The sequence below is a fragment of the Bombus fervidus genome, chromosome 11 (assembly GCF_041682495.2).
Source record: "Bombus fervidus isolate BK054 chromosome 11, iyBomFerv1, whole genome shotgun sequence".
NCBI lineage: Eukaryota > Metazoa > Arthropoda > Insecta > Hymenoptera > Apidae > Bombus > Bombus fervidus.
The window spans coordinates 10,606,129-10,628,828 of NC_091527.1; the positions used below are offsets into that span (position 1 = coordinate 10,606,129).

The following is a 22,700-nucleotide window of genomic DNA, read 5'->3' on the forward strand; positions in this document are numbered from 1 at the left end:
TAAATTAATTTTTCTAAGTTCTTAAAAAAATCGAATGGTTTAACATAAAACAGAGTTTTATGTGTAAAAATATATATATTATAATCATCTATGATAATAATAGAAATTTAATCCTCGGAAGATAAAATCAGTACTCTGTACAAATCGAAAATAGCTAGCTAGTTAACGCCATCTTTTAAGTATTACTAGAATTATAATTTCTGTACATGAAATCATTGTCTGTGATCAAATAATACAACTACTAACAACATCTCGATAATAAATTTGATATAATAGATTAGTCTATAGATTTAATGAAGAAATTAGCAAAAAAGTACATAAAATTTATCATTTTTAAATTAAAGTGTTCAACATGAAGATAGTTTGCGCTGCCAAAACTTGTAAATACTCTTTGGATAATGAAGACTCGACAAATGTCAAATTCATTCACTTTCCGAACAGTGATACGTAAGTCTTGTCAAATTATAAATTAATCACTACTTAAAAATAATATTTCATTCATTATACTAGTCGTAGTTATACATATTTTTAATTTGCAAGCAAATAATATTCTTCATTATCATAATAATCATTATGTAAAATAATATACTTAATTAGTAGTCTTTCTTTATTTATTAGAAATTAAATATTTTGTTTTATAACTTGTTATATATTATTTTCTTACAGTTCAAAAATATGGGCACATCAGTGTGATAGAACGGATCTTTTAATGAAATCTAATGAAGAATTGTATTCAAATTATTATATATGTTCTCATCATATAGAAGATCGTTATTTCATAAATAAGACAGATCCTGTGATAATAGATCAACATGCTATTCCAACATTATTTGAATCTGATATTATTGCTGGAAAGGATTCAAAAAATGTCTTTGATAAAAATGAACAAACAGAAATAACTGATAATGTTATGTTATCATATTGTGATATGGATGTTGAAATGGATCAGTATCATGAAATCAGTATTAAATTTTCAAATTTATGTAGAATATGTGAAGAAACATGTTTCGATGGTATAGAAATATTTTCACTGAAAGGAATAGATCTAAGGCTAAGAGAAAAAATAAGTTTACATTTACCAATCATGGTTGATATGGAAGATATAATGCCACAGAAATTGTGCATGAATTGCTATAATAAATTAGAAGTTGCACATTCGTTAGTTATAACATCTTTAAGAACAGACATGAGGTTGAAAAAATTTTTGAATATTAATGCAGAAGTAAGTAGCTAATATATATAACTTAATATTTAACTACTATATATGTATTATAATATTAAGATCAAATGTATATATTATTTTACAGCTAAATTATGATCATAAGTATAGTGCCATAGCAAAAAAGTGTTCCTTAGAAATAGATGAAGAAATGTCTATGAATGAAACAACTGATGTTACATCTGTAGAATTATCTTCTAACAAAATTTCTATGAATCAGGATGTTCCTAAAGAATTTAGTGACTTGGAAAATGCCAATGTGCAAAAAGATAGTTTTCAAAATAGTATAAGAAAAGAAGTGCAATCTGAATTAAATAGCTTTATTACATTACATAATGAGGAAATTAAAGAAGATGAATGTACAGATAGACTAACAAAAGATTATTCAGACAATAAAATATTAAATAATGAAATTCAATGCTTGTATTGTAAAAATATGTTTAAAACACAAGAGATGTTCGAAAATCACAAAATGTTGTGTGATGGAGGAGAAATAGTTGTACAGAAGGAAAAAGAAGCTAATAATATGAATGATAAACAATCCAATAATATAAAGATAATGAACTTTCAATTTATAACAAAAACTTGTAATGTTTGTCATGCAAATTTTGAAACTGAGAAACACTTTGTTGAACATAAACTTTCGTATTGTAAATTTCTTCAAGTAAAAGATTATCAAATTACTGATAAAATAATTATGAACAAAGAACAGTGCAATAATCATGAAGATACCTACAATACCAATAATCCATCAATGGAAACCAATAAAAAATGTGGCCATTGTGGTTTGATTTATATTACTAAAAAGGAATTATTAAATCATATTATGGACTGTCATGAAGGTCAACTTCTATTTAAATGTATCATGTGTGATAAAAGCTATGAAAAATGGTCTAGTTTAGATGTACATGAAGCCACTCATAGAATAGATAAACCTTATTTATGTGATTTATGTGGAAAGAGTTTTAAACATTCCAATAATTTAAGAGGTCATAAAAGAACTCATTTAGATGATTCAAAAAAGAAACGACACATTTGTGACATTTGTGGAAATGCATTTAGATCTAGGTAGCATTCTAAAACTTTTAAGTACTATATCATAAAGTAAATCATCAATTTTGTATTTTTCAATAATTGTTAAATATGTAATTCAGATTTCATTTGGGAGAACATATGAATCAACATAATGGAAATAAACCTTACTCCTGTGAAAAGTGTGGCAAAGCTTTTTACAAAAGAATACAACTAAGACAGCATAAACTTTCTCATGGTTTGAATAAACATGTCTGTCCAATTTGTGGCACAGCTTTCAATCGTAAAGGAAACATGAATACACATCTTAAACGTCATAATAGTAGAGATGGTATATATACATGTAGCGTGAGTATACCATTATTAGAAACAAATTAATAGCATTCAAAATTAATAATTCATAGCATTCAGTATTACGTAAAAACATATGCATTTTATTTCTAGATATGTACACACACATGTAAATCAATGAGTGAGCTAAAGTTACATAGAAAAAAACATACAGAACAAGACACTATAGAAAACATAGAAAAAAAACATATCGATAAACCTACATGGAAATGTAAGAGTTGTGACCGAATATTTTCAACTCGAGCGATATTATTAAATCATGAACGTACACATAAAGAAGATAAAATAAGTATCGATTGTAATATTTGTGGAAAAAAATTAGCAAGCAAAAATTCTCTGATGTATCATAAAAAATCCATTCATTCTTCGGAGAGACCGTATATGTGTCAATATTGTGAAGAATCGTTTGTTTCCAAAGAATCACGTCTTATACACGAAAGAATACATACCGGAGAACGTCCTTACGTTTGCAAAATATGTAAAATGGAATACAAATGTTCAAGCAATCTTAATCAACACATAAAAATTCATTCTGGGATTAAGCCTTATATATGTATATATTGTAATAAAAGTTTCACGCGTAGAGGAACGTTAAATGTGCATGAGAGAATACATACTGGAGAGAAACCATTTGCTTGTGAAACGTGTGGTAGAACATTTTCTCAGAAAAATGACATGATCAAGCACACTAAAACACATAATGCCAAATCGTTGTCTTGTGAACAATGCAATGAAGTTTTTGCAAGGAAGAAAGATATCCTAAAGCATATTGCTTTGCACGAACAAAATAATCCTATAATTCAGGAGTATGTAGAGATACAACAAGAAATAGAACCTTACAGTGTGGATATAGCATGCTCTGAATTTGAATAATTTTTTTTATGTATAGAATAAGATAAATATTAGGTACTAAGATAATTTGTGCATGTAGGTACATAAATTTAGTTAACAGATTCGCCTGCGTTTAGTTTCAATTTCAATTACTGTTGCTAATGTCGTATTTATCTTGAGTCGATAACGTTACATGTGATATGAAGTTGATAAAGGAATCACCTGACCATTTTAGGAAATAGTAAAAATTGATTTGTATATTTGCTCAGGGATTTACCTCGTTCACGTAATACAAAATCCTTTAATACGTTAGGTTTATTTTATTTTATACTTATTCATGATAGTTGATGATATGTATTTAAAAGTGATTAACTTTTTGTAAATTGGTACTTTATCACATTATTATTACTATTTTTACTAACGTAAATTATTATTGCGCGATTTTACCAGTCTCATATTTGTCTATCTCAGATAAAAAAATAGATATGAACTTTTCCGTAGATCCGTACAATTAAATAGGTTCTTGTCTATGCTAGTGTGTAATCAAACAGTACAGATCCCTACTTATATAGGTTCTTGTATATGCTAAGTTTAATTGACTTCAGCATTTGACCGCATGGTGCAGCACCTGTACTGAGAAATAACTAGAATTACGTGCGTGAGCATTCTCGTTTCCTCTCTGTTATTACTATGGGTACATATAGAAATTATATGAAATTATTAGAATCATGGCCCTTGGATAATTCTAAACCTGGCAGGTAATTTTGCTAAATAAACTAAATGTGGCTATTTTTTCCTTCCTCATAACCTATATTCAGATTAGATTTAATATTTTAAATAGTTATGGTTATAAATGCTTTGATACTGTATACAATTAGTTATTATGTTTTATAGTATTAGAATATGTTATTAATTTTATATCTAATTATTGTAACTGTTGTTATAAAATATAATTATAATTTATATGTATTTTAGAGACCTAGCTCAACATATTCGTGATCAATTAAAACTTGCTTTTGCAAAGGGTGAAGCTAGTGAAGTAAATCGTGGACAATGTGACCGTTATTACATGTGTTTGAAGAGAATTTCTTCCAATCATTATGGACAAATGTATAGTCGTACACTTTCAAGTACTGCTACTGGATTAACAAAAGATCAATGTAATTTATTGCTTACACCAGAAGCACAGGATTACTTTTCAGAAGATAGAAGAGGATCTATCAAGAATAAATTTTCAAGATTATTCAGGAATTTTGTTAAGAATGAAGCTAATAAGTGATATAATTAATGTATATAAATATTATGGTATGAAATATCCAAAAAAGCATGTACATTATTTATTTTGGACACATAATGATACGATAGATTTAAAGAATAGTAGAAAATATAGCAAAATAGCAGATGAAACTGATAATACTATTAAAAATATACCTCATGTGCCAGTTATGGTTAAGGAAGTATTACATTATTTGGAGCCATTACCAGGAAAAGTTTTTGTGGATATGACATTTGGAGCTGGTGGGCATTCTACAAAAATTTTGGAATCTTCACCTGATGTAAAAATATTTGCATTGGATAGAGACCCTGTTGCATATCAACATGCACAAATTTTGTCAGAGAAATATCCTGGACAAGTAATACCTTTATTGGGGAGATTTTCTGAATTGCCACAGTTACTTTGTAAATATAAGGTAAATGTACATACCATAGATGGCTTCTTGTTTGATTTTGGTTGTTCATCTATGCAATTTGATATTGCTGAAAGAGGATTCTCAGTGTCAAAAAATGGACCTTTAGATATGAGAATGGATGGATTTAGATGCCCATCAGAACCTACAGCTAGTGAAGTTTTAGAGCAAATAACAGAATCAGACTTAGCTCGTGTGTTAAGAATTTATGGTAATGAAAAATATGCTAAAAAAATTGCACGTGCCATTATAGAAGCTCGATATAATTTTAGAAACTTAAAAACTACACAAGAATTAGCTCAACTTATTGAATCTGTGGTTTTTGAGAAAAGATTTGATCAACTTGGCAGACATTCTCATTGTGCAACAAAAACATTTCAAGCATTAAGAATTTTTGTAAATAATGAATTAAATGAGATTAACTATGGTATTATTATTGCTGGGTCATATTTAAAAACGAATGGTCGTTTAATAACAATATCTTTTCATTCTCTGGAAGACACAATCGTTAAAAGGCATATGTCAGGAAACATAACAGAAACTGTAGCTAATGTGTTACCATCAAAATATTTAAATTATGGTAAATATTATAGCTTAACTGAAATGGAAGAATTTAATAAAACACCTTGGAAAATGTTGCACAAACATGTAATAACACCTACACTAGAAGAAATAAATGTAAATCCAAGATCACATTCTGCAAAATTACGAGCTATATGTAAAATAACTTAAATTACTGTCAAATTTTAGAGTTGACATTATAGATACGAATAAATATTTCCATTTGTATCTTTTTTTAAATACAAAATAATATTTATTGGATCTTTGACAATATATGTACATTGTATCATGTGTAAAAAAAGAAATAAAGAGTTACAATTTAGAGATGCAAAAATATACAAAATATTCAAGGTAAAATATTCTTTATAATACTTCATATATAAAACAAATCACCATTTAGAATCCATTTTTTCATTTTTATTCACAAAGATATGAATATGCATAAAAATCTGCGGTCTAATTGTAAATCATGATGTTTATAACATTGCAGGTGTAACATACTTAAAATAAGCCTTCTATTTCATCTGTTTCACTGTTCCATTCCATGTCATAAATGCTTGGTCTTGTAGAAAGACCTGGCATCATCATTATCTAGAAATAGAGTACATATTATAGTTATATATTATATCGTAATATTCAATAATCTGAAGAACTTACTTCTCCTACTATTGGTACTATAATGCCTGCTCCTACTGACACAAATATATCAGTAATTTTGAGTGTAAAATCTGTAGGTGCACCTTTAATTGATGGATCACCCGTTAAAGAGTTTGATGTTTTTGCCATGCATAGCGGTAAATTATCATAATTTAATTGATTATACTTTTTTATTTTCTCCTGAACCTGTGTTCATAATTATTAATTGTACACATAATTGTGTAAATTTTATATCAAACAAGAATTTTCTACAAAATTGAGAGCTTACCTTGTCCGCAAGAACAACTTCTCCAGCTCCATACATTTCTTTGGCAATAATATTTATCTTTTCTTCTATACCAATATTAAGATCATACAATACTTTGAAGTTACTAACTTTATTTGTAGCAGCTATGACTGCATCAGCCAGTTCTGTGGCACCAGCACCACCCTCTGCCCAATGATTACATATAGCTGCATTAGTAGCACCACTTTCTATTGCTGCTCGTTTCACTAATTCTAATTCAGCTTGAGTATCAGTACTGAAATAATATTTTACGATTCTGTATTTACTACGCAAAAGTATTTACGAGGAAAATTATTTACCTTTGTGTAAAATTTACCTGTGAACGTTAATGGCAACAATAACTGGAACACCAAATTTAATTCCATTACTGATATGCTTCTGAAGATTCGGAAGACCTTTCCTAACTAAATCAAGATTTTCCTCGAGATATTCTTTTTTTAATGGAACGCCAGTCTTTACTGGAGGCCCTCCACCATGCATCTTCAATGCTCTAACAGTTACAACAAGCACAACAGCGTTTGGCACATGATTAGATGTTCGACATTTAATGTCAAAGAATTTCTCCATACCGATATCAGAACCGAATCCACTTTCGGTTACTACGATACCTTCCGGTCCAACTAATTTTAATGCAATAGCATCTGCTATGATGGAGGAACAGCCGTGAGCAATATTTGCAAACGGTCCAGCATGAATCATCACCGGTGTTCCTTCCAATGATTGCATAAGTGTTGGCTCAATAGCATCTTTCAATAAAATGGCCATTGCTCCAGTCATACCCTAAATGTATATATTATTAGCGAGCACTGGAATGAAATATTTGTAATTTCATAATTTGGATAATAGATATACTAACGAAATCTTCGGCAGTTAACGGTTCTCCATCTTTGTTAAAAGCAACTACTATGTTGCCGAGTCTTCGCTTCATATCATCGACGCTAGTTGACAATGCAAGTATTGCCATTATTTCCGAAGCAACAGAAATGCGGAATGATGTTTCTCGCGTTCTACCTTTCTCGGTCGGACTTTGACCAATGGTAATTTTCCGTAAATATCGGTCATTTGTGTCGACCACTGAAATAAGTATATTTGTATAAAAGATTGTATCGTTTTTTTAATCTTTTGTGCATGATGTGTCCCATATTACCTCGAGTCCAAGTAATGTTTTCTGGGTCAATATCTAATCTCGCGAATCTCCTCCTTTCTTCTTCCGTTAAACTATTTGGATCGGTCTTTGTGATACCTAGTTTTTTTAAACGTCTTAATTGTATCTTCGAAAATTTCCTTTCATTTTTGATAGTTGGTACAAGATGATCGTAAAGAGACTGATCACTTTGAGTACATTCGTGGAAATATCGAGTATCAATTTGTGCTGCTAATAGATTATTCGCTGCGCTTATGGCGTGGATATCACCAGTTAAGTGCAAGTTAAATTCTTCCATAGGAATGATCTGAAAATTGTATTATATTACTTATATTTTTTATTTGATAGTATGCTTTGATATTTTTATTTATTGTTATTTCTTTTTTCATCTAAGTCATACAATTTTATGAAGTTAATTTTATGAAGAAATTAAAATATTTATAGTACGACGATGAACATCTCTCTTGTGCTAACGTAACTGGAATTAAGATTAATTTGTATACTTAAAAAATTTTTTTAATTTCGATAGACAATACCTGTGAATATCCTCCACCAGCCGCTCCTCCTTTAACTCCAAAAGTAGGTCCTTGGCTAGGTTGTCTTAGAGTTGCAAATGAATTCTTTCCTTTGAATGCTGTTAATGCTTGCACCAAGCCTAACGACACTGTACTTTTGCCTTCACCAAATGGTGTTGGCGTGATACCAGCAACTACCACGAGTTTCCCATTTGGTTGGTTTTCCAATCGTTTTAAAACTTTCAAGCTGATCTTTGCTTTTGTACTTCCATAAGGACTAATTTCATTAGGAAGTAATCCAATTTCCTCGGCTAAACTTGTGATTGGTTTAGGTTCCTGATTTCTTGAAATCGTTATGTCGTTAGGTACCGGCTTTTGGGGATTGATTTTTAAAATTTTTAAATTCCATTTCTTGTTTAATACTTTCTCTGCTGTTCTTTGTGCAGATATTACTGTATTTTTCATTAACATAGCAACGGTCATTGGACCAACACCACCAGGTACTGGCGTGATATAAGAAGCTACTTTAGCAGCTTCATTATAATCTACATCGCCCACCAAACGTTGTCCACTTTTTCTTGTAGGATCTGAAATAATTCTTCAGATTATTATTTTATAAAAGAATTCATTTACTTTGTAATTATTGCATTTAATTGTCCGGCGCTCTCTCACTATTTTCGATTGAATCGCCGTTTTAATTGTATATTACAATTCTTCTTAAGACAGTAAAAATCTTCTTCTTCGTTTCAAGATTGCGAAATACAAAATTTGAGGATCGCAACTAGGTTGATATACTTTAAAACCCTAGAATTCCATTAAGAACAGGGTAAACAAAAGTAAATTTCAGAAAGAATAAGTTTAAAAAATGAATTTCTTTAGCCGAACTAGAATGAAGAAATTTGTTCAGATTTATTTCTTCCGTATTTGCCTATTATATATGATATTTCAAAATTCGAGATCTACATTATGAAAAAGAAAGTACCGTTAGCGTTAAATATACTTCTCATAACAGTGATAATGAGCTTAGGAATTATAACATTAAGTACAATAATTATTGCAAGTTTAACATTAATAATACACGATTTTAAGGGAAATAATATTGATGGGAGAATAATATCAATGAATACAGTACGTGAAATTATGTCTACCTGGAATGGAATTGATTCCGCAATCGATTACGACTGCACCCGGTTTAATCCAGCTTCCTTTAACCATCTGGGGTTGACCAATACCAACCACTAAGATGTCAGCTTGTGAAACCTTTAATCACAATCGAATATTCGATGTAAAATATAGTTAAAGTTTTCTAAATCTTCGTTTATAAATTCGTAAAAAGCATAGTTAAAATGTTAATCTTATAAGTGAAAAATGTCTTATCTAGCATTTTTTATTTTTGAAAATATTCTGAAATATTCTAAGCTATCCATCTTTTTACCCTTTAAGCAATGTTGTATTATACAAACTGTTATGAAATGACGACCAAATATTTTGAATTGAACGAAGAAAAATAAAGACACAAGAAATAATAAAACTTAATTCTTCTTAGATATTTCAAAATGATACATAAATCATATGAACTAAGGAAGACAATATGTTGATCCAATGGAGATAGAATACTTACAATTTGTGGAAGATTTCGCGTTTTTGAATGACATATTGTTACAGTTGCGTTATGCCATTTTAATAATTCAGATATAGGTGTACCAACGATTTTACTTCTGCCTATAACTACAGCTTGAGCACCAGCTATCGGTACGCCGCTTCTACAAAACATTATTTTAATTATTTTGCATTAGATATCATCTTATACTTTATACAGGTACATAACTATCATACGTAATTGTTATATTTATCTATTTAAAGAGTTATTTCTTTTTAATTATCATGTTGTGTCCTTTTTTTCGAATGGAAAGCATAAGGAATTGTTAGTTGAAAAGAAAAAAACATTTTCAACATACTTTTTGATAAGTTCAATGCATCCATTTGGAGTGCATGGTAAGAATCCAGACATATCGCCAATGGCTACTCTTCCTTCGTTAATTGTGTTTAATCTAAAAAAAAAATAGAATATTTTAATATTCATTGTTCTGTGTATAAGAGGAAATAAGCATTATTTCCTATTTTCAGTTATAAATAAAGATTAATGTTTGAATATTTTCCAATAACGCTGGATCGACCGAAATATTGTGACGTTCCCTAACAAAATAAGTAAAAAATTGTTATTGAATTTGCAAAGTATTTAAACGGAAGGTTTTTAACGACTACGCTCTTATCATTTAATTCGAGATGTTTTGTGTTAAAGGTCACGTTACTGACGCATTTTCTTATATATGTCAGCATTTATTTCTTACATTATTTTATCCTAAAATACATTTTGTTTAATAAACTTATCATTTAATAATAAATTTTTTAAAATTTCGTTGCGAACATTGTTTAATTCATGAAATGAATTTCATTTTCATTCATTCATTTTCATGAAATACATTTAAAATACATGTTAATTATATTATCTTTTTCAGTTTAAATGAACAGTAATTCAAAGTTGAGCGCAGTATCAAAAAAAAAAAAATTATTACATTGATTATGACAATCTGGAAAACTTACCCATCCACATCCTTCTCGGGCGATACTAGGTCGGTAATCATAAGGGAATTAATTCTATTGATACTGTCAAGTGGCATTTGTACGATGATACCGTGTATGTTTGGATCATTGTTCAATTTATTTACTTTGTTTATTAATTCTAGTTCTGTGATGGTATTTGGTAATTTGACATGATCTGCGACAATTCCAATTTCACTTGCCGCTTTTATTTTCATTCTTATATAAACATTTGAGTCTTCTCTGCCGCCTACTTGAACGATCGCTAAACCAGGTACATAATTTGGTAATTTCTCACTCAATGCTCTCACATCTTTCTTTAGATTTTCACGAATTTCGCTAAAAAAGTAAAAAATTCATTATAATATATATTTTCAATAATATATAATATATTTAGAACTATATAAAATGATTTGCGAAAAATGAAGTATTAAATTTGTTAAGTTAATAATTTAGGAATGTATCTATTAGGAATGTATATATATATATACAAATAGGAAATTTCTACCAATAAAATATTTCAAATTTCTAATTATCATTGTCAATATCAACAAAATATATATACGAAATCAATTTAATTCGAAATATATTACAAAAAAAAAAAAATTCTAATAGATATATATATATCTCGCATACATCTCTTACGAATATTTAAATTTGGCGGTTCTTAATGCAGGTATATGTATCCATGTTTTCTAAAGAGTAATATACAATTCAATGTTTTACTAAATATCAAGGATTTCATTTCAAGAATTATTTGTATTGTAATAAATGTTTTTTTTTATGATTATGTAATTAAGTCACAGAAAATATACATAACCTCACATAGGGAAAGAGGCATACGTTTATAAAGCATATAATTATTAAGAGCTGGTTTAAGAATTAAATTATAAACTATAAAAGATAGGAAAGTTAGTCCAATGAATAGTATCGACCTCTACACAACTATGAAACACTTGGAAAATTAATTTAAATCGTAATTTCTATTCGAAAAGCTTTTATTTTGAAATTTGAACCACGTGTAGGATCAGATCGATAAATTATTTCGAAGATCTATTCTGAAAGCTGTAATACATTTTATTTGAAGAGCTACATACGAATTAAGTATGCTCTTCTTATTCTTTAAAACTTATTTTTGATAGCCTTTAGTGACTTACCTTGCCAATTCTGTGCCGGATAACACAATTCCTCGTGCATCTGTCGACATGATTCTGTGCAAGAATCTATAATCACACAAAAGAAATTACAATCTTTTTTTTACTGATTTTTCACTGTATAAATTAATCGCTGTGTAAATTAAGACGTACAGATCGATACGATCGACATGAATTTACTGGAAGACCGACACTGTTCGAATGAACAGTTTTAGTGCAGGCAACCGGTTTACAAGCAATTCAACTTGTGACTCCTGAATACTCATGTATATAAGTATATATCTTTGTAGTGATATCGTTATGCGAGCTGTTCACACAATGAAGCATGTAATCGATCATTTAAACGTTTATACCAACTCGAAACTTGAGTAAAATATAATAAAGCATGTGTGTGTCAATATGTGCAATAAGATAAAAGTTACCCAGACAAATGTTAATATCTAACTATTACTTTACTGAATAAAGAACCAACTCCAAAGTCAGTCTTCACAATTAAATAAATTCTCAGACACCTCGGACTTTACTTAGACAAAAAACCAAACTGAAGAAAACACATTGAAGGGAAAATAAAACAAATAAAAATTACTAGAAAATCAGTATAGTATGATATATTAGGCTTAAAATAAGAAACTCCAAATTGAGCAGAGGCAACGAATTATTAATATATAAAACCATTATTAAACACGTATGAATATATTCATTACAAATCGGAAGTACGGTGGTCAAGTCAAACATCAAAAAATCTAAACATAGATATAATGTAAACAAATGTATTTAAAAATGGAAACCAAACTATCATCTTAAGATTCATCCTCAACGCGTTGACTTTTATCAGAAACGATGATGCAAGGAAAATGTTAAAAATTCCCACACAGTTGAAGAAATTACATGACACACCACAGCACATAAACAATTACACAAACCCATTTACTAAAAACTGCTACACATACTCCGATTTATTAATGCTCACGCACTAACACATTACATACACACACATGCAACAGTAATGGAACGTTCCACTAATTGTATCGGAATCCACGCGATTCTTTTTAATCCCTAAAAAAATATACTTAACGATTAGGAAGATAAGAGTATTAAGAGTTTGGAAGAGTATTATAAGAAATATTATTCTTACTTGTAAGTTTGCAGTATCCGTGTCATATCATAGAGTTAAGATGATGATCCGGTAGAGACTAATGAATCATTAAGAAATATAATCTCCATGGGGGATAAGGAAATACATGCAACAAACAAGAGAATAAATGTTTACCGATAATCCATATCGGAACTGTATTTGATAAACTTTGATCTTCATTATTTGACATGCATGCATGAAAACGATATTATTATCTTTACGAGATGCAAAGTATATACGAGTAAAACAATTTCTTCTTAAATTAGCGATTTTTTGTATTCGTAATAATAAGTTTTTGGATGAATATAACAGAATTACAATGTTGAACATGAATGAGATAAAAGCGAATGCAGTTTCGCAATACTTATGTACGTTGATATGAAAATGAATCTAAATATGTTATGTATAGTCGGTGTAAAAAGTAGTCGTATACCCTTTAAAGTAGAATTTTTTTAAATTGGACTAAACAACTTGATTTGTTTGGAGAAGCTGGAAAGATTAGTTTACTAGAGGAAACGTAAAAAGACTTTTGGAAAATATCGTATCTTTTTTATCGAAATCGATTGATGTGGTAACAAGTAACAGTCATTGAAAGATGAAAAAATCTTTACATTTATTACAGTTAATACACCGAAAGTCGTGAAAAAGTGCGATTTTCACTATTTTTAGTCGTTTGTAGCTTATAGCGACGTTTATCGATTTCAATAAAATTTTCAGCATATATATGACTGACATAAATCTTCAAAATTTATTGTTTATAAACATAAAGAAGATGTAAAACGCTTTCTCTTTTTTCTTCGCGCTTACGAACAATTGCAACTTTTCCAAAGGTCTTTTTACGCTTCATCTAGTAAACTAATCCTCCTAACTTGTCTAAAAAACTCAACTTATTTGATCTAACTTTAAGAAAGTTATTCTGTTGTAAAGAGTATGAATACTTTCTATATCAACTATATATACTGTATATATACATATTTATATTCGTTTTTAATAAATAACTGACGAATATACGATTGATCGTGAGATCTTACTACATATTGATAACTAAATGATTTATTAAATCTTATCATAGACGTCAAAGCTTCGTAATAAATTCTTGTAATATGATGCTAAAAATAATTAATTTCCTAGTCAAACGAAATATAACTAGTGCATATTTCAATATTTTCAATATTCATTACACAAAATTCGAGAATTTCATATCCTATTAATTAATATTTAAAAAATCTATGTATCTATAATATAATCAACGAATTTTAGAACAGGAATAATCGAATATACATATAGTACCTCTTAATTAGTGAATTATGGTTTATTTTTCAAATACGAATTCGTATTATGATTTTAATTAATGTACGAGATACGATAATTATACTAAGTTTAAAATATTTATGATGAATTAAAATCGAAAATAATCGTCAAGCTCAAGCGATGACTATACAGATTTAATACTTACTGAACTAAACTGCTATTGTCTCCATACAGCCTCGATGCAGACTCGATACGAACTAACCATACGACTAACTATGACTAACATTCCGAGCTTTTCTTTATTTTCCTTTTTCCTGGGTGCTGAGGAAAGGGAAAGCTTCTTTCCGAGGTTGGGATAGAAAAACCCATAAACGATAAATTTTCTTTTCCAAGGCTCATGGGTTTGTTTGTAAGTCCCAGTTAGTAAGATCCTATCTTTGGACGTCGTTTCGCAGGCCATGCGGCCAACACATGCTCTTTAACTTCGGAACTTTCTCTACAGCCATGGGCTGTTACATAATTTAGAAACGTTAAAAAAAGGTGATTTTTTATCAAATAAGTAATGAATTGTATTGTTTTATAACTTACTACTTTATCTTCTAAGAATAATTGATTTTTATTTTATATTTATATTTGAACGAATAATTTTCAAAGAACAGATAATATATATGTTTGTTAATACATGTTCATATTTAATTAAGGAAATATAGAAAGGCTCAAAGTTGTTTATACGGAGCTTTGGGAACAGTTCAAATTATACTACTCTCTAGAACTTTGTGGAGAACCGTGCAAAAACAGCTTGCTTTCCTCATTCTGTTCTGTGTTTCAAAACCCCACGAGTCGATAAACCCATCTAATTTACTGCGGACGTTTTCCAAGACTAAGCAAAAACTGAATTTAAGCTTCTTGATGTTACGACAATTAATTTCGTCGTCGTATCATTAAAACTATACCCAAGTATTTTTCGAACTATAAACAATATAACATTTATTTAATATTGGGCAAATGATTGGTATATTAAAGTTTGGTCTATCGAAAATTTTCTAAATAATTCATAATTCAATTTAATTAAATTTGTTACTTCGCGTTCATATCTTGCTTAAATCGTATTATTCGTATTATTAAAACACGTACAATAGTGCTCGTCGGTGATTAGACCTCTTAGTGTCTCGACAACTTGAAAAGACTATACGTTCGCTTCAAACGGCTCAATGAAATTAAGCGTAGTATGTTCTACGTCCTTTATCCGGTCTTCGCGCTGATTGGGGGATCTGTAATGTCATTAGGCCGTGGTCTTCAACTGACCGTTCCGCCGTTTCGTCATTCGAGGTTGGAGCAAACGGCGAAGATTAGTAAGATTAACCAAGATCCTCCTTCTGCGTGGCTTTCCGTGTTCTCAGAAGGGCGGAAGCCCGACGAAGAAGCGTGAATCGTGGCTACGTCTCTGATATTTCAGATTTCCCCTGTGCTTCGGACAAAGCGGTCCTGATCTGTGTTTCTATCTTTATTCCCCTTTCATCGAGTTCAATTGCGTTTTCTCTAATTAAAGGTAGTTCTCGTAGAGATTTGATTAATACGATACCATGAATTTTTAACAACACCCGCACTACCGCTCAGACGATTACAATGACTGCAAAAGATATTTGCATTTCTTCCTGAGGTTCCATATTTCATTCTCATCAAATTTTCTTAGTCGTATGGAAGTATACTATGAAATGATATGAAATTTAATATACTTGGATCTAATTAATTAATTTGTATATGATATAATGAATACAATGATGTGTAAATACTTTTTAACACTATATATATATATACATAATGAATGATTTCATATCTGTAAGAATCAAATATAATGGAGTATTTCCGTTATGAACGTTCATTATCCTCGGCTGACTTAATCATCAAGCTATAGATAAGGTTAAAGTTTTTTGAAACTGATAGAAAGGCTGTCGAAGCGATAATTAAAATTAATTAACACTTCCAAATATCGTGTACTTCACCTTAATATATCATTTACAATATTTTTAATAAACAACTTTTCAAACAACAATTCGTCATTAATTTATATATTTGAGCAATATTCATATAGTGTTGATATAAGTCGATAAAAATTTGGGGGACTGTAACCAGTTTAATAGGGATTTCTGCTAATTGATAATATTCCATGAAATTTAGATGCATGTAAACGTTCGGATCGCTAACTGTTTAAGTACACTTTCAAGGCAACTCCCGGAGGATCTACGCTCGCACAAGTCTCGAATCTCGCGGGTCTTCGTAGCTTAAAGTTAATTAATATTTGACCGACGGTAGCAGGGTCGAAGATCACGTGGAAATTGGCGGTCTCTATGAAATTGCTGGATCGATGTAGCAATCGGCATCCACAATTTCTCGCCGTATGTAGATTTCCGTTAACTCTGTAATCTAAATGCTTTTCCTACATGAAATTGTTTATCGTCTTCGTATCGTTGCATGTGATTTACTTATCGAGATTCTCCTTCTCATTCTTTTAGCCAACCTGTCGATTCGTTTCCTCTCTGATACGACCCTACCGACTCAATCTTGATTCCGAAGATGTGCCTCGGGCAATCTTATGCAGAATCAATATTACCCTAACTTCCATTTACCTTTCATACTGTACAGATTGTTGGCCCATTTTGTTATTCTCAGTGAACTGATTTTTTTTAATGTACATCGTTGGTTCAATGATTTGTGATTGAAGTATTACTTTTGTTGAAAGTGATGTTGGTTTCCACGATATTTCTTTTGACAAGAAGTAGTTGGAAAGATTTTAAAATTTGTCCAACAGGTTTTGTTAATCCAGTTACACCGGAACAGTAACCGGAATGGATCGAATGCTGCATTATGTGGAAGAGTAAGGTGAACGTTAGGATATTCTTTTGTAAGGGACGATCATCGTGAAGGTCTTAGTCGGTTGGAGTCCGACATTACCACGCCGCTTTTCCCTCCAGAAGCGGCGGGCGTCCGTGCGGATTTCCTCCACGTAAAGAAAAGAAAAAAAGAAGATATTCTTTTGTATCTCTATTGACCGCCATATGATATTTTTTTATTTTAAATAAACAAAGCAACAACTATCGTAAAAAGTATTTGTGTGATTAAAAGAGTGCGATATGAACGTAATCCTGTAATTCGATCTTTAAACTTTATGTATTTTATGAATCAGAAATAACGTATTAAAACTCAAATAACCGTTTTAACAACTAAACATTATTATGATTCTAGACGAAATTAATATTCTCTCGTTCGCGTATGGTAAAAATATAAGAATTTTTCCTCAAATTTATCTTTCATTCACTCTGTGTTTACCGCAAACATTGTCCCGATAAAAGAAAAAGATGTTACGTTTCGAATTAATCTTTAACTAGCAAAAAATCGGAGAAATGTAAAGCAATTCGATAGACGATGAGAAAAGGAACCTAACTTCTTAATTCGTCCGTAAACATTGAGCGTATGCTCTGTTAAATTTTTCATGTAGTTAATGTTCGATTAAATTAACTAAAATTGCCGTTCGCCAATCTATTTATATGAACTCTTACTATATAAACGAAAAATTATTATATTATATAGCGGGAAGAATCAATGGATTCTTATTACATGCATTCTAATCTAAAGTATCCTCAGTATATCAGTACTAACCTTCTTCGATTCTTCTATCGATCCCCATTATCCAATGCATCTCCATCTCGCACATCATGCTCTCCCTACGCTCTTTCCAAGAAGCCTGGATTTGATTTTCGTTTCACTTTCCATCTCTCCACCGGTTTCTTTATCTCCTGCTTTCTTCGTTGCTTTTACCAACGCTAATACAGGTCGAACCGGTACAGGTTGAGCGTTTAGGTCCGAACGAAGGGTGCTGCTTGATGGTAGGAGAGGGGGTGAGTTTGTAGCTTCGTCGTGGAATAGGTACGTACAGATTCCAACTTCTGCGGATAGTTAAGCTTAAGGGTTCTACGGAGAAACTAGCCTTGGGGTGACTGGGGCCACGGATGATCAGGGCTGAAGTAAACTGGCGCGGAGAAGCCATAGGGGGAGGGGGAGAGGAGCGAGGCCGAAGGAAAGGGGTTGGATTGGGTGTTATAGGGTGGAAGATTTCTCCATCTCGAATAGCAAAGCAACTTGGACCGCAAATTCCTTTACGTGGTTCAGGGCGGAGTGCATCCACGGCTACAGTCTAGGAACGAACTCGATTTCGTTAATAGGTCGCGTTTAACTTGTGCATTTTATTTGTTGGATATAGCGAAAGGGCTTTTAGCTTGTTTCTCGGACAGACTCTTACCGCAGTTCCGTGTAATCAGATAAAAGGAGAAACGAGACAAATTTTTTCAATCTTTCACTGGTTTTAACTTCGTTTTCTGACGATAAGAGTCGCGTTAATTTCTCTAAGTAACTTAAGTAACAGAGGTTTTGATTTTGCCAATATTTTTTGAGAAAAAAGGTAAAAAACGTGTAGGAAAGATGCAAAGGGCTTTAGAATTATGTTTAGAAATACCGACCAAAATTTAGAATTATTGAATTATGTGTTCCATAGAATTTAATAGTTTGAGAACATTTTAGCATGAGATTCCTTAACTTTAGAACACGTTTTAACAAGAAATCCAACGAGATAATGGAATTACTACTGATATCTATGCTATTTATTTCGAATGGATTACAAAATTAGCAAAAGATTTGATATAGATAGGTAAACACCGATCTTGGTCAGTATGGCATATGCTATTGATAAAGATAAGTTGCAGAAGTCGATACTATCGCAAAATAGAAAAGATCGTAAGAAGTAATAATTTTATCGAAGCAAAGCGTAGCTAAGGTGGCGGTTAAACTTCCCTTAAAAAGCAAACCAGTTGGAGATACAAATCACCCGATGAATCAAGTGACTTCGCGAGCCACTTGTAAACTGCTGCGGTCGTAAACCCACCATTACTGCACTCTACATTTAGTGTCTCCCCATAAACATTTACATTTACACTTATATTGCTCCACTCGACTAAACATGACTAAATTTCAAGCCATGTAACAAGCCTATTATCACACTTTTCTACCGACAGTTCATAATTCTCATTTTTAGTCAAAATTCACATTTTATACAATGTTTTAACTTGCAATATTTTTTATTCACATTGCTTCATCGAAAAAGATCTTTTACGCGTATCAAGCTTACTTTAATTCTTACTCCAACGGAACAAAATATAGTTAGGCGTTCTAAATTTTCGTATATATCTTCATAGATATCGCAGTAGTGCATTTTCCGAATAAAGTTAGAAAAACAAATGTTTCTCTCAGCAAATGTTCTTTATTTTATTTACTTTATAATTTATTCACTCATATATTTCTATTTCTATTCTAATTACTGTATCAGATAAAAATAAGATCGTCACCGTATAATTATACGTATAATATCTGAATGATATTTTAACAATATATTCTAACAATACGTTTCTATATTTTTATATGATACATTTACATAACGTTTACAATTTCAACAAAATACACATAACATTATTCACTTTGAAATCCGTTTTAAATTATACGTACAAAAGATTTTCTTTCTATCAAACAAGATAAATTGTTAATCCTGAGCTATCGCGTAATTCAAGTATATTCTTGCGTAAAGTTAGAACATGTGTCCTGATACAGGTGTGGAACGCAATTCTGCTTCCAATCAAGGATCCTTAGAAGAGACTAATCAAAATTAATAGCCAGTTGCCACTCCTCCGCATCTAGGCGATACCTCGTGGAGACCGTACGAGATTGGATATGTCGGCAATAAATAGACGATTGAACGTAGTCGTTCGTGTTGGACGGCGGAAGGGATATGAAATTAATACAACTCCATCCTGCAGGCCTGTCATGGAAGGCGCTTCTGCCTTCACATAGGTATTTCTGGCATCCTTAGGCTCCTCGACCGTAAGGACCCTTCGACGTGAATATCAAGGAAATTAGAGACGTTAGTAGATAGGCCTAAATTATCGACGGTCCGACGAATCAAGATTTCGTTCTGCCAATGCTTATATGTGCTGTGTATGTTAGAGTCACGTTTTCATCCCTCTGATTCCGAGGAAGATTCCAATCTTGATTAAAATATGAGAATTTTTTAAGTACGAGTATGTCGAAGTAATTTAACGCTAGAATTGCCAAACTTGTCAATAATTCTCAGATTTTGTATTTGTGTATTGTGTATATAGTAATCATGCAGCTGCTTTTAAGGAAGCTAATATTATTTTGTTTCTAAATATCTCTACTATAGTATAAATAAATTACTACTTACTTAAAGTGGTTTGGTGAAAAGAAATAAATATAATACATATACTCATGTACGATGACATATATTTATTTTATATTATTCATATTAGGGTATTATATAGTACATTTAGGTGAGCATAGTAAAGATCGATAGTTCTACTGTTAAGGATTACTATTTTGTTCAAATTACACCGCTGTGGCTAGATAATTTTCGTAATTGTAAAGGTTACGGAAAGAAGTAGAATGATTCTATATCTAAATTCTCTTTAACGTTAAAAAATAATATTACGAGGAGTGGAATATTTTCTTTATTTAACTTTAGAACGATACAAGATATTTTCTTGAGATTTTGTTTCTATCTTTCTAAATATTGTTACGAGATAATGGGAATAAATATTACTACATTTTTGGATTTGCTGTAGATAATTGTAATTGTTAAACTAATTTCATTGGAAAGAAAATCGTTGAATTTACAACAACTTTAATTCAGTAAAATAATATAGAAAATAAGATAGAAAACTTTACTTCGAGAACTACAGTATAGTAGAAGTTTTAAAGTTTAACGAGATTAATAAAACGCAACGGGTACATCGGTGCGAGGTGTGGTAGAAGTTTATATGAGATAACTTTGCATTCGACTTCTGGAATGGGAACAGTATTATCGTTTCGAGCTTAGGTACTCTTGTTGATTAGCCGTAGAAATTCGACAGCTCCGTAATCGAAAGCATTACGCTAGAATTATACGAAAGTACTTGTACTTGTATTCCTCGTCTAATATCGTACGATATATTTTAAATCTTCTCTTAAATACTCTAATCATGGAAAACAAAAATTTAAGAAACGTCTTATGTGGAGGAGAATATTGCGAATCTTCGTAACTCTCTTTCGTGAATTGTCCAGTTTCATCCGTAACTCTCATTCGCGAGGGAAAATTAATCGAAACATGAAATTCATATTGCGTCTTTCTTACCAGCACAAGTGTCGATTGATCGTAGCAATGGTCTGGAGTGGTTCGGTCAATAGTTGGGAATTTCGAGGGTGCTCTAACTCTGCTCAGGGCAGGGACAAGAAAGATAACTTTATAGAGAGGGTAAGACGCGGCTTGCTGGGGGTTGATTGGATGACCCCTCACCATCTCTGCTCGCTGCTCGAGCATCACCCTCCATCCAGCATCTTGCTTTCACTGCGATCAAAACGATTTCATCCCCCTTCCAGTTTGCCCACAGCGTAAAAATATGGCCGACCAGACGTGGTTTCAAAGGGTTCAAATCCAACGTCCTAGAGGATTGACGACTTGATAGAACGGTGATTGCCTTTTCTTATAACAGTCTGTGCGTTTACAATCTTGTAAAAACTGATAGCAATTTTTAATTGGGCGAATTGGCGACGAATAATGAAGCATTATTTGTGAGAGTATTTTCTGGGAGAATCGTAAATTGTTTACTTTCTCGATACATCGTTATCATGAATGACGGCTAATGATATTTATTACTGTGTAATCAGAGAGGTTCTTAATTTAATGCAAATATGGACAAAATTACGTGCAATTTGTTCGATTTTTGTTTATTATATACAATGTGAAGAAATTACTGTACGCGCAGTGAGTTGACTGGGCATTGATTACCTGTGAATGAAAAAAATTATAGAAAGGATTGACTACTTATTAGGGATTAAGAATCGTATAAAAGAGACTTGACGAGATGTAACGATACGTAAATGGAGGATAGGTTGATTGCCGTACATATCTCGGGAAATTTATTTCTGAGAATAATTTCATGCTCTGTATGGCTCTCGTTCGTTACTTCTCCGTGGTATTATAAATCTATAAATAGCGAAATGTTATCTTTTACTATCTCTGTTTTTACCACAGTAACTTGAGTATCCTCTTTTGATCTTTATTCTTTCCTTGACTAATACTATTTGGCAAAAATATTTTTAAAAAAGATACATTTATAATTTGCCCCAATGTCTTGTTAAATAACAACACCTTAAACTCATATCCCACCTGTAAAGC

General features: G+C 31.2%; 4 protein-coding genes across 5 annotated transcripts; 3 read left to right on the plus strand and 1 right to left on the minus strand.

Moving 5' to 3' along the window:
* Positions 1 to 193: 193 nt before the first annotated feature.
* LOC139992512 (uncharacterized) lies at positions 194 to 3,520 on the plus strand. Its single transcript, XM_072013407.1, has 5 exons — positions 194 to 447; positions 667 to 1,222; positions 1,308 to 2,287; positions 2,374 to 2,599; positions 2,696 to 3,520. The coding sequence occupies exons 1-5, from the start codon at positions 353 to 355 to the stop codon at positions 3,473 to 3,475; spliced, it is 2,637 nt and encodes an 878-aa protein (XP_071869508.1). The 5' UTR covers positions 194 to 352; the 3' UTR covers positions 3,476 to 3,520.
* A 407-nt stretch (positions 3,521 to 3,927) lies between these two features.
* Positions 3,928 to 4,833, plus strand: LOC139992515 (ubiquinol-cytochrome-c reductase complex assembly factor 2-like). Its single transcript, XM_072013409.1, has 2 exons — positions 3,928 to 4,191; positions 4,409 to 4,833. Exons 1-2 carry the CDS (start codon positions 4,124 to 4,126, stop codon positions 4,710 to 4,712), a joined length of 372 nt encoding a protein of 123 aa, XP_071869510.1. The 5' UTR covers positions 3,928 to 4,123; the 3' UTR covers positions 4,713 to 4,833.
* On the plus strand, positions 4,696 to 6,039 carry LOC139992514 (probable methyltransferase-like protein 15 homolog). The gene has a single exon (XM_072013408.1). The coding sequence runs from the start codon at positions 4,696 to 4,698 to the stop codon at positions 5,851 to 5,853; it is 1,158 nt and encodes a 385-aa protein (XP_071869509.1). The 3' UTR covers positions 5,854 to 6,039.
* Positions 5,905 to 13,215, minus strand: Pug (pug C-1-tetrahydrofolate synthase, cytoplasmic). Of its 2 annotated transcripts, none has more exons than XM_072013405.1 (13): positions 13,175 to 13,215; positions 12,043 to 12,108; positions 10,889 to 11,224; positions 10,243 to 10,335; positions 9,906 to 10,047; positions 9,433 to 9,544; positions 8,306 to 8,871; positions 7,773 to 8,076; positions 7,482 to 7,699; positions 6,942 to 7,405; positions 6,608 to 6,860; positions 6,340 to 6,525; positions 5,905 to 6,273 (listed from the first exon to the last, which is right to left on the minus strand). In XM_072013405.1, exons 1-13 carry the CDS (start codon positions 13,198 to 13,200, stop codon positions 6,184 to 6,186), a joined length of 2,856 nt encoding a protein of 951 aa, XP_071869506.1. In that variant the 5' UTR covers positions 13,201 to 13,215; the 3' UTR covers positions 5,905 to 6,183. The 2 variants fall into 2 exon arrangements, with proteins under 2 accessions (XP_071869506.1, XP_071869507.1); XM_072013406.1 differs by lacking the exon at positions 13,175 to 13,215 and adding an exon at positions 12,193 to 12,386.
* Positions 13,216 to 22,700: the final 9,485 nt, after the last annotated feature.

Bases quoted from the DNA above. Each gene is read 5' to 3' on its own strand.
- Pug (XM_072013405.1), bottom strand. From the start codon at position 13,200: ATGACACGGATACTGCAAACTTACAA. The intron at 8,077-8,305 runs GTATTGTCTATC...TACAATTTTCAG, and splicing joins CTGGTGGAGGATATTCACAG to ATCATTCCTATGGAAGAATT. The intron at 6,526-6,607 runs GTAAGCTCTCAA...TTATGAACACAG, and splicing joins AAGTTGTTCTTGCGGACAAG to GTTCAGGAGAAAATAAAAAA.
- LOC139992512 (XM_072013407.1), top strand. From the start codon at position 353: ATGAAGATAGTTTGCGCTGCCAAAACTTGTAAATACTCTTTGGATAAT. The intron at 448-666 runs GTAAGTCTTGTC...ATTTTCTTACAG, and splicing joins CACTTTCCGAACAGTGATAC to TTCAAAAATATGGGCACATC. The intron at 2,288-2,373 runs GTAGCATTCTAA...TATGTAATTCAG, and splicing joins GGAAATGCATTTAGATCTAG to ATTTCATTTGGGAGAACATA.
- LOC139992514 (XM_072013408.1), top strand. From the start codon at position 4,696: ATGAAGCTAATAAGTGATATAATTAATGTATATAAATATTATGGTATG.
- LOC139992515 (XM_072013409.1), top strand. From the start codon at position 4,124: ATGGGTACATATAGAAATTATATGAAATTATTAGAATCATGGCCCTTG. The intron at 4,192-4,408 runs GTAATTTTGCTA...TATGTATTTTAG, and splicing joins GATAATTCTAAACCTGGCAG to AGACCTAGCTCAACATATTC.